General features: G+C 40.3%; 1 protein-coding gene across 6 annotated transcripts in view; it reads left to right on the forward strand.

The window, feature by feature from the left end:
• TENM2 (teneurin transmembrane protein 2) overlaps window positions 1-14621 on the forward strand; it is a 681089-nt gene that overhangs the window by 661764 nt on the left and 4704 nt on the right. For all 6 annotated transcript variants that reach the window (XM_061456391.1, XM_061456390.1, XM_061456392.1 and 3 more), the window contains 4 exons: window positions 4246-4421; window positions 5941-6176; window positions 10532-10828; window positions 11733-13347. In XM_061456391.1, the coding sequence (XP_061312375.1) occupies window positions 4246-4421; window positions 5941-6176; window positions 10532-10828; window positions 11733-13347 (2324 nt within the window). The remainder of the gene's footprint in view (window positions 1-4245; window positions 4422-5940; window positions 6177-10531; window positions 10829-11732; window positions 13348-14621) is intronic.

Here is a 14621-nt window from a genome sequence, read left to right on the forward strand (position 1 = left end):
GGGAAAATTCTATGTTCATCACTATGCAATTTATTTTGGTAGGTATAAGTTACTATCAATAGAAGATGAAAGAAATACTTGGCCAGTTGAGAGTTTATAAGGACAACAAAATAGTTTTCTGTGCCATTGCATTCATGCATTCATACAGAGATAATCAATACCCCAGATACAGCCAAAGAACTGGAAAAGAATAAATGTTTTTTGAATACTAAAATACCACATAAATGAAAGTTCTTATGAAAAATGTACTTTGGTGTATTTATATCAACCAGACACTGAAGTGCTGTGCTATCTTATTGGGTTCTTTCTTTTTTTAATCTGAAGCTGTACCCTGAAAATGCTCACATAATTGAATTCATGGAGTATATCCAGGTATGCATTGAATATGTGGAGAAATGCATACACTAACTGGTTTTATATATGTGCATACACACTCATGCATGTATTATACATATAGTGCATGTGTATATGCACGCAGTTCATCTGCAGTAGGAACAGGCAAGGCTGTTAAATAATGTAACAGCTATCAGCAGGCTCACATAGGGTAATTTAAGCTTGATTTTGGGCATGAAGCACATATATTTGAAGTGATTCTCAGTGGTATTCCACTTAGTTTTGGGAACATCCTAAGAGAGTGCTGCAGTTTTCTTCTTGAGTCAGCTTGGGGTTTATAAGGGAGAGAAAATAGGGATGTATGTAAATGCATGTGATCCGCACCTTGGCCTGCTCTATGTTAAGTCAAAACTGCTGTTACTCCTTTCTGCAGTACTGTATAAAGCACTGTCCTGGCTACTCCCACCTACAAGCTGTCCAGCTGTACACATCCCAGACCTCAAAGGTTGCCAACAGTAAAAATTGCCTAAGATACAGAGGTGCCATAATACTGGCCTTGGGTGCACTGTCACAAACCTGCTGAGGGATGTGCGGGTCGGGTATCTGTAGCTCTGTGAGGAGGTGATGCATAAGTGCTCAGCGTGTCTTGCGGTTGACCTGTAGCCGTGCCTGGTGGCCTGGCACACAGCGGCTGCTGAAGCTGGCTCCGAGCCGCCGGGCTCCCAGGCACTGTCTCCGGGCTGCAGGCACCATCAGCCAACAGCTCCCGTGTCTGCCCGGGTGCCAGTGGCTGGTGTCACCCAGAGCTGCCCTGGCAGCCATGGTCCTGGAAACCTTGGCCTGCTTGGGCAGACTTGGTTGCAGTTAGCAAAGTGTTGGCAGGTTAGTGGTGGGCACGGGGGAGATCTTTGAAGATACTGGGCTTAAGAAAGGATCTGTCCCCTTGTGATTTTATTAGTAGAAAAACTCAGGATGAAACCTTCCTCTAACTGAAGCTCAGGAATTTCAGTGTATCCAGAACCCACCTCATCTGAAAATATAAAGGTCACCTTACCAGATCTGATTCAGCTAGCCTGATGCTGTGTCATACACTTTGACATGTAGTGGCTGCTTCTGAAGAAGATACCAGAAGCCCCAGGTCCATTAGTATATTTTCCATTGCAATTTTTTTTTGTTTACTTCATTAGACCCAGGTTCATGTCATAAAGAAATGCATACATATCATATATGGTTTATAGCCATTAAATTCCCATATAGCTTTATTCTCATTATTCAGTTAAACGTCTGGGTGTTGGGTTCTACTAAGCACTTGCTCTCACAAAATACATAAATTAAAAGAAAGCCTCAGTAATATGTCACTTTAAATTTTGTGGTACAGAAAAGGTTTTGGTTTCATTCATTTTAAAGTTTTTACCTTAAACTTATGTTTTTTAAGCAGGATTTTATTGATGCCATGGATAAAGTAAAAAAGCCTTCATTATACATTGTTATTGCAGTGTGTATATAGAGTTTTAAGTAGTGGATTATGTCTAAATCGCTTAATATATCATTTAAGTAGTGAATATATCTGCTATTAAGCCAAGTGGTCTGCAGACCTTCCTAGAGAGCACTTGTTTAAGCGGGTCCAGCACTTGCTTATAAACCTTTTAATCTCTGCCATTGTGGAATTCAAATATTATGCCCAGCCCTGGGGAACATGCCCCATGGTGGGGGCAAACCACTGACTTCTGGAAGCAGCATCAGAATATTGCAATGTTCCTGTTTCAGGCTCTGCACATCCTCATCCATATTTACTTTCTAGACTGCCCTTGCACTTTGAACAGAGATTTCCAGTGAGTAGCCCACAGCAATCCCCAGGAAGTTTTCCTGGGTTAATTAAAAACCCAGCAATGTGAATGAGGAGTTTAAATGAAGGTCTCATTTGCATTGCCTAAAATATATTTGCTGATGGGGAATTTCAGCCTCCATTTTGGTGGATGTTCACCAAGCTCTGCATAGTCACGCTGAAGCACTCACGGCCCTTTGCTAGTTTTTCCTAAATAACATTGTCTCTTCTGTAGTATTTGACATCTAAGTATTCTCTTCACCACTCTGCTAAGCACTAAGCATATCCAAGTATCCATATACAGACTATTATGGTATATCCCATTTTTGAAACTCTCCAATTTTTGTCCTTTTTGGTTTTCCTTGCTAGACTGGATCAAATTCTTCCCTAGTCCTTATTTTACAAGTGCTTTCAGCAGTTTTTGATAAAGACTCTTACACAAACTTAACCAAACGCCCTTCCTAGATTTTCTCAACATTTTATCTCTTATCTAGTATGTTGTCTATATGGTAAATAATACCAACTATATAAATACATATATATACATATATGTGGATATAAACTTGTGACTTTTATTAAGAAAAGTCATGCTGCTTAATCTTTTATTTGATCCTGAACTGCTTAATTAAACACAATATATTATTGTTCCCTTTTAGGTTGCATGATGCTTTGTTTTATTGATTTACTTCTTTGCCTAACACTTCCAGGGGTTCTGGTAAGGCTTGTTGCTCCACAGGTGATTTTTTTCCTTCCTCCTCAATATTCAGTTGCATGGGTGCAACCATTTGCAATGGATTTGAAAGGCATACTTGATATGGGTATTAACTGAGAAGCCAATTTGGGTATTCATTTTGAGATACTTTGAGGTTTCTGAATGATGTCATTGTAAAGTCATGTTGAAAGCACTGATTCTTCTTCATCTTTACAGCTAACCACGACGTACAAAGAACTCAGCTAGCTCCATGGTACTAAATGTGCTCCTCTTCTCTTCTGTTACTCTCAGGCAGTGCAATGGATTTACCAGTTCTCTTCCAGGCTCCTCGCACCCTGGATTTCTACGTTCCAAGGATGACCAGTTGGTTTCAATCTCTACCTAAACTTTTCCCTTTAACTACACAGGACATTTTTTCTTGCCTTTCTGCTTCTCAGAAGTATGTGCACTTTGGTAGCAGCTGGGTGAGAGACTCTTGCACAAGTAGAGATTGCATCAAGCAGAGTGTCAGACTGCAATACTGATTTTGTTTCAGGTCCCTATTTCTTGCCCTTAAGATCCAAGGGATTGCTTCTTTAGCACACAAATACAGCATTCTAAGGGAAAGGGAGAAACATACCATTCGATTTCAGGCAGCATTCTTTCTTTCCCCCTCCTCAGGTTTTATACCTCTAAATAAATTTAACTCAATGATCTCATGGAGAGCCCTTTTTCTTGTATTTTTTTTTTTATCTCTATGCCTCTGGAGCACTTAACTCATCTTCTCAGGTATATTCTGAGTGCTGACTGCTGCCCTTTGTGCAACTCCACCTTATCCTGTGCTTTAACGTCTCATCATCCATCATTATGAGCCAAAATACTGACCCCAAAATGCTGTTCAATACCACAGATAAGATCTAAATTAAACCCTTACGTTCTCAAGCTGATGTCCTTTTTAATCTCTTTTAACAAGTTTATTCCTTGATATGTCAGTTAAGACCTCACATAGTAGTTTCCACTAAATATTCAATTGCAAACATGCAGTCAATGCAATTGTATATTGTAGTATCCATCGTAAGCCCACTTCCTTAGAGTGAAATGCTACCATTAAAATTCAAATGAATTTACTCATTAGAATTGTTTGAGCTGAATATCGCTCTATATATCGTAATAATTTAATTATGACATTTGTGTAGTTGAGATCAGTATCACTAAAAATTATTATTTAATCATTTTAGACTCTTTCAAGAACAGAGCAATAGGTATGGCCAGGATGTTCTTGAAAACCTGTTTCATTCTGGGGTTTTTTGCACAAATGTGGTGCATTAGTAATACATTGGGTATTGAAATGAACATATATCCTCACGCTTTTTGCTCTCACTAACTTTTCTATTAGCTATGATCATGAAGGGCGTCTGACCAATGTAACACGTCCCACTGGAGTGGTAACTAGCCTTCATCGAGAGATGGAAAAGTCTATTACCATCGACATTGAGAATTCTAATCGGGATGACGATGTCACGGTCATCACAAATCTCTCCTCTGTGGAGGCTTCCTATACAGTTGTTCAAGGTACCAAAGCACACTTCTCAGCACATCTCCTAACCACACACACCACTTGAGAAAGCAATTTGCAAAATATTTGTGTCATTAGGACAGTTATGAGCAGGGGAAAAATGTAACAAGTTTGCAAGAAAAACTCCCCTAAAGCTCATTCCTAAAATAGCAGGTCTGCAGGACAGGTAAGAGACATTTCACAATCATGCTTTGTGTCAACTATGTCTGGTTGTTATCTGCTGGTGTCAGGCCTGCTATTGCCTCTTGGGTTAGGATCACTTTACCCACTCAGATATTTCTTTGTATTTCACTGCAAAATTGGTTCTGACTTTGGTGCCACAGAGATGCACGGTGACTGCCGAGTGTCAGCTGCCTGGGGAGAGATCCTTGTGGAGAGACAGGCTCCGGTGGCCTCCTACTATTAGACATGGAACCTGCCAAATTTATAAACTACCATTAAAGAAAATTCAAAACAATCAGGGTGGTGGATGCTCTTGACCCATGGTTAGCACTTCTGAGAACAGTGTTACAGCCCAAGTGTGGCAGGAGAGAGCAGCAACAAAGTGGTGAATGCTTGCTTAACGCTTTCCAGCACCGCCCCAGCATTGGTTCCCATGAAGTGAAAACAGTCAGTTATCAAAGACTGAGAGGAGTTTGGTGGGTGATGGGTGTTTCTAAGTAAGATATAATGTCACTGGAATGAGAGTATCATCGTCGAGCAGTAGTCTTCTCCTGACATAAATGTCAGCAGTTATAGACTATTATACCGTCACATGCCTAGTTACAAAGACTATTTCTCTTATACCAGATGATTAATTATGTAGATGTTGTCCTTCTGTCAGACAAACGTTGGTGCTGTGGTGACAGTTGCACACCGTAGCGCTCCGTCCTGGCGGAGAATGGACTTGGCTGTGTCAAAGAGCTGGAGAACTGCATGGCCAGAGCAGTATGGGGCCAAAAGGCCGGTTGTGCTGCTGGTAGGGTGGCAGGACAGCAGGCAGGGAAGGGACTCCCAGCTTGCATTGCTGGAGCCTCACACCTGGAGGATTTAAAGTCAAACACTGTAAAAGTCCTTCCTTGGAGACAATTTTTAAGCAGAGGGAAAGAAAAACAAGAGTCACTTACTTCTTCCCACTCCTAGAGTCCAGCAGTCTTCTTCTTTTACCCCTTTCTGTCCTGGAGTTTGATGGTTTGTTATTCATCCACCAGTTCAGTTTTCGGGAGTTTTTGTTCATATTAGAAATAAATTACGTTGTTGAAAGCATATCACTGTGCATTTTGATTCACAATTAAAACTACAGGGAAAACCTAATGAAATAAACACAGTATCTCTCTGCAGGCTCACTGTTGCACTACTGTTCTTTACATGAATCAGTAACATCTGTAATTTCCACCATAGTACCACGTAAATGGTAATTGCAGGCTGACTTCATTTAACATCAACAGGAGTGCAATAAAAACCCAATCAAATTAAGCTATATGTTTTCTTTATGACTGGAGTAGCTAAATTATTTTCTTTTCATTATTGCTGTAGATCAAGTGAGGAACAGCTACCAGCTCTGTAATAATGGTACTTTGAGAGTGATGTATGCCAATGGCATGAGCATTAGCTTTCACAGCGAACCTCATGTCCTGGCTGGGACTGTGACTCCCACCATAGGACGATGTAATATTTCTCTACCAATGGAAAATGGTTTAAACTCAATTGAATGGCGTCTGAGGAAGGAACAGATTAAAGGCAAAGTGACTGTGTTTGGAAGAAAGCTCAGGGTAAGTAGAATCTGTCATTACAATAATGATCTTTTCCTCTGTGGGCAGAACATTAATTTTCTTTTTGAAGGACATCTTTCCTATTTTTACTTGTTTAAAATCCACAACTCTAGGATTTTTTTAATATGGCAATATTTTCTGTATTGGAGAGGTCAGTTAACTGCTTGGGACTGTGTGCTACAATCAGCTGTAGAAGCTTCATTACTAAAAGTATTCTAAAAGAGGTTGGTAAAGATATCCAGAACATTGGTGCAAGGCACTCTGCTTCTGAAGGTGGGGGAAAAAACCAATCCAACCACTCAGCATTTGTAAAACTGCTACAGCACACTCACCACAGCTAGTCCTGGGCAGGAAGCACAATTGCAGCATGAGCAGTTACATTCTGCTTGTGTAGAATCTGCCTGCAGATTCATTGAGACAGGCATATTGTGTTTATTCCCCTTCCCAAATGGCATGATTGGAAAATAATTGCCATAATTATGAAGTCATAAGCATAGGATGAGAAAGACACTCAGGTCATGTAATCCATCCCCTGCCAAATTAAAAATGTGCTGCAGCTGGGTTAATCCCATTCTGTGCTTAGCTGGCCTGGTTTTCACCCCTTGAGTACCTAAACTTTCACTGGCTGCTTCAGTATAGACAGCTTTGGTAGGGCTTTGAGATACTTGGGCAGCGAACAAGTGCAGTGCTAATCAAGCCCTGGTTCTTTTCAGAGATACAGTTCTGTGTGTTCAAGATGATGTACTAAATGCAATTTCTGTAAACAATTATGTAGCAATTCACAAAAACTATTATGAATCAGATGTTACATTTTGGTATTTTTCTGTTGCTTAACATCTAATTCCCAGTGTTGAATTAACAAGACTTTTCTTTTCTTGTAAATGCTCAGAATGCACCTACTGGGGAGAGGGGGGAAGGTTAGACAAAAAAGGAATGAGATTAGCAGCTAATCCTTAATGACTAAATTTCATGGCTATGTAATTGATTGTGATGTGTTGACCTGCAGAAGTTGATTAGAAGTAGAAACCAGATGAGCACTGCATTTTGACTAGGTGTTCAAAACAAAATTGTGGTAATCCTAACTCTCAATGCTAGAAATGTAATAACTGTGGTAATCAGCTGAAGTTGAACACATCTTAGAGCTGAAACCTTGCCGGAGATGGGGTTTCTTGCATCATGTTTATGCAAATCAAAACACTGCTTTATCTAGCAACACCTCAACATTTAATTGTCTGGGTTTAGTTCCTGCAACAATAATCACATACCCATTTAGCTCTTTTAAATGAAAATCACGATGAGATTATAACAGGTTGAGTGGACGGAAAATGAAATTTGAAAATGAGGGGGAAAGCACAGAATTTATTTGCATCTCATTTACTCTAATTCATCTTTGTAAATTGTTTATTGAATGAAATGGAGCACGTGTGTGTGATCACTGGGGGAGCAGGTGGCAGCAGGGTTGGCTGTGGCAGCTGGGACAGATGTGGCATATAGTGGTACAGGATGGGCCACTGCAGGACTAACACAGGAATGACCAGGCAGGGAGTGTGTGGACCCAAATCTTGAATCCCCAGTGCAGAATCAGCTATTGCTGAAAGGGATTTTTCTGACATGGGAGTCGCCTCTCGGTAGAGCCAATACCGCTTTCTTTCAATACTTAAAGGGGATCTATAAGTAAGAGGGTGTCAGACTTTTTAGTAGGGCAGTAGGACAAGGGGTAATGGCTTTAAACTAAAAGAGATTTAAATTAAAAGAGATATAGACCAGATGTAATGAAGAATTTTTTTTACAATGAGGTTGGTGAAACACTGGCACAGGGTGCCCAGAGAAGCTGTGGCTGCCCCATCCCTCGCAGTGTTCAAGGCCAGGTTGGATGGGGCTTGAAGCAACTTGGTCTAGGGGAAGGTGTCTCTGCTCATTGCAGGGCCATGGGTTGGACTAGATGACCTTTAAAGGTCCCTTCCAACCCAAACTAGTCAATGATTCTGTGATTCTCCAGGTAGAGCTGCCTCCTGTGCCCCCAGCTGTGCTCATCGTGCTGTAGGCACATCCCAGCTGTACATGTTGGCCTCTGAGACACGCTGGGCCGGCTTCATTAAGCCAGGAAAGGAAGACCTGCCCTTCACCTCTGAGTTCTCTCTCTTACTGTCCACTACTCTCCTATGCACCACACGTCCAGTGTGTTGCAGTAGTTTCAGATAAAGTATTGAAGATTCCCTTCTGAAGAGTTTTTCTTACAGTGCAGCTTCACATAAGTGATTTTTGTTGCCAGACCTTTACCCAAGGCACAAAGGGCTCATCCCTATGGCCACTTGTTCAGCAGCAGCCAAGGGAGAAACCAGATGTGCACGTAGGTAGTGGAACAAAAGAAACAGAACTTGTTAGGTGATCTTCAGTCATGGGAGTTATTCATTCAATTTGGGTTACTATATAATTAATATGACATTACAATTACACTCTCTGGTTTTACCTATTCTAACAAATTAAAATGAAGTTGCTGAATTATTCAAGCAGGTGCTGCTTTATTCTCCAAGTGATGTTTGTGTGTATAGCTCTTGTCTGGGTAACCATTAAAAAAAAACCTAGTACTCCAGTTTTCTATGGCAAAAAAATTAATAACTTTTATAATGTTGTTGAGAAAAGGGAGGATACCTGGAGTCAGACTTTCCTCCATACAGATTACAGTTGCAGTTACTGTAATGGAGGGAAGAAACCCCAGAAATCACAAAACAAAACCAAATAAAAACATAAAAGCTAAAATTCAGTTCCTAATCTTTTTGGAAGGCCTTGAGCTCTGTGAAGGAAAGGGTTTTCATATGGCTCTGTCATCAGGATTAATCCTACACTTATAGAACTAGTGTAACCAGTTGAGAAAGTTCTGCTATTCAGTTTGGCTTCCCTGGGTTTGTTTCCATTACAGTGGGAGAGCAGAATAAGGTTTATTTGGCCAAGATGTTTTATAAGAAATGCCCTCTCTTTTCTTTGAATTACAGGAGAAATTTTTGCTGGGATAACCTTTGGGAAAACCTACAGGAAAGAGCTTTTTCTAATAATTGCCCATGGAGTAGACATAAACTGTTAGAGCTAAGTCTTATTAATGGGAAAAATTAGGATAATGAGTAATAATTTGAAATAATTATTTCTTTACAAACACAAAATTGTATTCCTTTTAAATTTGCTTTCTGTGTAAGTGAATTCCTGCAGAGTTGGGTGAGATGGGAATTGGGTTCACCCCTGGCAGGGAAAATCTCTCAGAATAACTTTTATGTCCTCGAGAAAGGCCCAGGGTTAATTTACATATTGTTTGATGTGCAGTTTAATTCTGGCTAAGAGAAAACGTGGCCTAATCAAAGCTGCTGCAAAGAACAAATTCCCACAAACTGATGAATACTTTTTAAATAGTCGTTGCTCTCAAATTATATCTAATTTAAAGACTTCTACTTTATTAATGATGCATCTACAATTAAATTACTTAAAAAGACTTTATCAGATTACAGCATTAGCCTGAATTCTGTGGCGTAGTCTGCAGTGAATATATTTATGTACCTCTTACAGCACTCTCACTAGCAGCCTCTCCATTTGGCATTCTTGTGCTCCTTTGTTTCTGTTTTGCTCTATTAAAAACCAAACCCAAAAAAATCTGGGCCCAAAACACTTCGTATTATACTTCAATTTGAAAATTGTAACTGAAAAAAAAATGAAAAAGAAAAAAAAGCATTTAACCTAATTATTTAGTTTGTTTCCCAAAACTAAGTCCATCTTTCCCAGCCTGTATGAGCAGAATCTTTAATCAGAAGAAATGAAACCCATCCCAAGTGACTGGATTGATGAGGGGTCTATGGACTATTCGGAAAGCAAATGAAGAAAACAGTAAATGAATGAATTCATAAGCAGCTGTGTTGCAGCTACAGAGCCTACATGGCTAAACCTCAGTGAAGACATGAAATCATAATTTCTTCTGTTCTTGGAGTCATAGTAGGGAAAGAGGTTAAGATCCACTGATGGCAGAAATAGAAAAGCTGCTTCTATGTAAAAGAAGTTGTTTCTCTGCCGAGTGCTAGCACTGCACTTTGGGACCCAGGTGTGCAGTATGTCTCTCTGTTTTGACAACAAGAGAAGCCCCTTGCTGTAAGATGACAGCTCCCATGTTGCAGGGAGATGGAGAATATCCCAGTGAAACACCTGAACTTATATATTTGAATATCCAAGAACTTGAAAGCAGAAGCCAGTTAATAGGAAGAGATGCTACACTTCTCTAAACTGTGGGGAAACTGAGGTCTCTAGTGTGCATGCCATTTGCATCCATAGGGGCTAGTGGCACTGCTGACTGAACGCAGCCTCCGTTCCCTCCATAGGTGCACGGAAGGAATTTGCTGTCCATTGACTACGACCGAAACATACGCACAGAGAAAATCTATGATGATCACCGGAAGTTCACCCTGCGGATCATCTATGACCAGCTCGGGCGCCCGTTCCTCTGGCTGCCCAGCAGCGGCCTGGCTGCTGTCAATGTCTCCTACTTCTTCAATGGGCGCCTGGCTGGGCTGCAGCGTGGAGCCATGAGCGAGAGAACAGACCTGGATAAGCAAGGCAGGATCGTATCGCGCATGTTTGCCGATGGGAAGGTTTGGAGCTACACCTATCTAGAAAAAGTAAGTGATGTTGTTTGACCTGCTGACAGCAGCTACAAAGAGACAAAGTGCTACTCGGCTTCATTTTAAGTCCTGTATGTAATATACACACACACACACACACACACACACACAGATTATCTACAATTTGACATGTTCTAGCTGTAAAGAATCCCTCTATACCTGGTCTCAAAATTCCATATTTTTCAATTAGTCAACTAATTTGACTAATGTTTAATGGTAAATACATTGTTCATGGATTGTGTCTTTTGATATGTTCCTGGAAGCAGCTGGCTGCCATATAATAGCATAAACTGAACACACTGAATTGCCCTTAATGAAGACCAAAAACACATCACTAAACCTGACAAAAGGTTCAGGTAGAAACAGGTAATTCATCTGTAATTATTTTTTAAATGAAAATATGGTAAAGCATTTTTACTTAGCCCAACTAAGACACTTCAATCATAAGTGCCTTAAATACTTCAAAATTGCGTATTCATTCCCTTCTTTGAACCTGTTGTTTTAAGCAAACCAGAGCAAATATTCTCTGCTTTTTGTCACACATATTTCACAGTAATAGTTGTGAATTACAACTGCTAGTGGCAAAGTAAATCAAGTAATTTATCTAACACCTCTGCATCCCTCAGAAAAAATGAAAACAAAAAGGTCCTACTAGTGGGAGGGCAGCTAATAGATTTCTAACCTGCACTTTCCTGGAGTGTCAGCATGTTGATTTCCAAGTAGCACATCCTGCCATCTAGCAATCTGACAATATTCTTGCACAGCTTTATGCCCCTAACTGATGCATGTCATTCTCTTTTGATTGATTTAACACTAGTGCCTTCTCAGTAAACTTTCCTTTACTGCCCTGAGAGGTCACATGCTGAAAGCTGGTTACTGTGTATTAATTTTCTCCCTACAGTCGATGGTACTACTGCTTCAGAGTCAACGCCAGTACATCTTTGAGTATGATTCTTCAGACCGCCTTCATGCTGTCACCATGCCCAGCGTTGCTCGGCACAGCATGTCAACTCACACCTCCATTGGCTACATTAGAAACATTTATAACCCTCCTGAAAGCAATGCATCAGTGATTTTTGATTACAGTGATGATGGGAGGATTCTGAAAACATCATTTTTAGGCACTGGGCGACAAGTCTTCTACAAGTATGGAAAGCTATCCAAGTTATCTGAAATTGTTTATGACAGCACTGCAGTTACTTTTGGGTATGATGAAACTACAGGTGTCCTAAAAATGGTGAATCTGCAAAGTGGAGGATTTTCTTGTACAATCCGTTATCGTAAAATTGGTCCTCTCGTTGACAAACAGATCTACAGGTTCTCTGAAGAGGGTATGGTCAATGCAAGGTTTGATTATACCTATCACGATAATAGCTTTCGAATCGCAAGCATCAAGCCTATAATAAGCGAGACGCCTCTTCCAGTTGATCTTTACCGTTACGATGAGATTTCTGGCAAAGTAGAGCATTTTGGCAAGTTTGGAGTTATTTATTATGATATAAATCAAATTATTACTACAGCAGTTATGACACTGAGTAAGCACTTTGATACCCATGGGCGCATTAAGGAAGTTCAGTATGAAATGTTCCGATCTCTTATGTACTGGATGACTGTCCAATATGACAGCATGGGAAGGGTAACTAAGAGAGAACTGAAACTTGGTCCATATGCCAACACCACCAAGTATACCTATGACTATGATGGAGATGGGCAACTGCAAAGTGTAGCAGTAAATGACAGGCCAACCTGGCGTTACAGTTATGATCTGAATGGAAACCTTCATCTACTGAATCCTGGAAATAGTGTCAGACTGATGCCTCTGCGCTATGACCTGAGAGACAGGATTACACGCTTAGGTGACATACCCTACAAAATTGATGAGGATGGATTCCTGTGTCAGCGAGGCTCAGACGTATTTGAGTACAACTCCAAAGGACTCTTGACAAGAGCTTACAACAAAGCCAATGGGTGGAGTGTTCAGTACCGTTATGATGGACTCGGCCGAAGGGCTTCCTGTAAGACTAACCTGGGGCACCACCTACAGTACTTTTATGCTGATCTTCACAATCCAACAAGGGTCACTCATGTCTACAATCATTCCAATTCAGAAATTACCTCTTTATACTACGATCTGCAAGGCCACCTCTTTGCAATGGAGAGTAGCAGCGGGGAAGAATATTATGTCGCCTCTGATAACACAGGCACTCCATTAGCCGTGTTCAGCATCAATGGCCTCATGATCAAACAGCTTCAGTACACAGCATATGGGGAGATTTACTATGACTCTAATCCTGATTTCCAGCTGGTTATTGGGTTCCATGGGGGGCTGTATGATCCTTTAACCAAACTTGTCCATTTTACCCAGAGGGACTATGATGTCCTGGCTGGACGCTGGACATCTCCTGATTACACCATGTGGAAAAACATTGGTAAAGAACCTGCTCCTTTCAATCTGTACATGTTCAAGAGTAACAACCCTCTAAGCAATGAACTGGATCTGAAGAACTATGTAACAGGTGAGACTTTGTTACATTCCTTATTAACAACACTATGGTTTGGAAGTTGATCTGGGAAGGAAATCAGGCTTCTTAGCCATTTTCTGAATCTTCCTGTCCAGGTTGGGCCATTTTCCTTTTTGTGCTATGATAAGGGCTGGCTAGTCCTGATTCTTTGATGCTGCCCCTGCCCAAATGAAGGGCACTAAATAAGAAGCCATAGGGAATTTATGGAGGGGAAAAAAATAAATTAACTCTCAAAATGAACTGCTGACTGAGCCCATGGGCGCATTATGAATTAGTGCCAAGAACTGATTTAATTAAACCTCTTTTCCCGTTTAACTTTTAATACACAAGCAGTTTTCAATCTTTAAAGCCAAAATATTGATTTTTAGAAATATTCTTACCCCTTGCAAGTGTAAGAAATGTGATGGAATGTGTAGAGCTGAGGAAGAGAAACAATAAAGTAGTTTTGATTGCAGATGTTAGAACTGGGTAAAACTTGTAACCTCTTCTTAATTAGTAGTAATTTTTCACTTAGTGAGATCACACAGTGCTCAAGCCTGCTGCTGGCAACTTCTAAAAAGAAAGGTAATTAGTGTGTCTTCAGGAAAACCTTTTCTCAGCACTGAATATGCAGTATCCAGTAATTAGAGCAGTGGTATCATTTATAAAAAGGAGCTATCTTAATTTTAGCAGTAATTTGAATTTCAAGAAAAGTGCATTTCCTTCAGAGAAAATCGCAGCAAGTTTCATTGGTACATTGGGGCGTAATCATGTGTGTAACATCCCAGAGGTTCTATTGGAGCTACTTTCCAATTTAGAGATAGTGCAACTTGTATCTGATAGTGTGAAAATACTAGTGACTAAAATGACCTTGGGATCAAATTCTGTTGTCCTAAATTCAAGTCCTATTTTCATCCAACAGTGGATGAAAATTATGAGATCTAAATCACTGGTTTAGTTTTTCAGTGTCATCTTACGATATTTTGCTATGTTCTGAAATTTCATTCATTTAATTTATTCACCCACTGGATGAAGTCTGGGAAGATCTATTGCATTTGGTCCACACACACCTTGCAGTCTGTAAAAATACTTCATTGGTGATGAAAATATTTGTTGCTGTATGGACTAAAGAGATTCTCTTGCACAAGAAGGGATTATGGTGGTCCTGGGTTGTCATAGCTTAAAAAGCAACCCAAACAGAAAATAAAAGAGCTACTTCCCCACCCCAATCCATTCTTACTGTTAACCCCTGACACTGCTTTATTCATAGGTTTTGATGGAAAGGAATT

Source organism: Pezoporus flaviventris, unplaced genomic scaffold (genome assembly GCF_033815535.1).
Source record: "Pezoporus flaviventris isolate CSIRO_AGI_PZ_B2104156 unplaced genomic scaffold, CSIRO_AGI_Pfla_v1 ptg000023l, whole genome shotgun sequence".
In the NCBI taxonomy this organism is placed as follows: domain Eukaryota; kingdom Metazoa; phylum Chordata; class Aves; order Psittaciformes; family Psittacidae; genus Pezoporus; species Pezoporus flaviventris.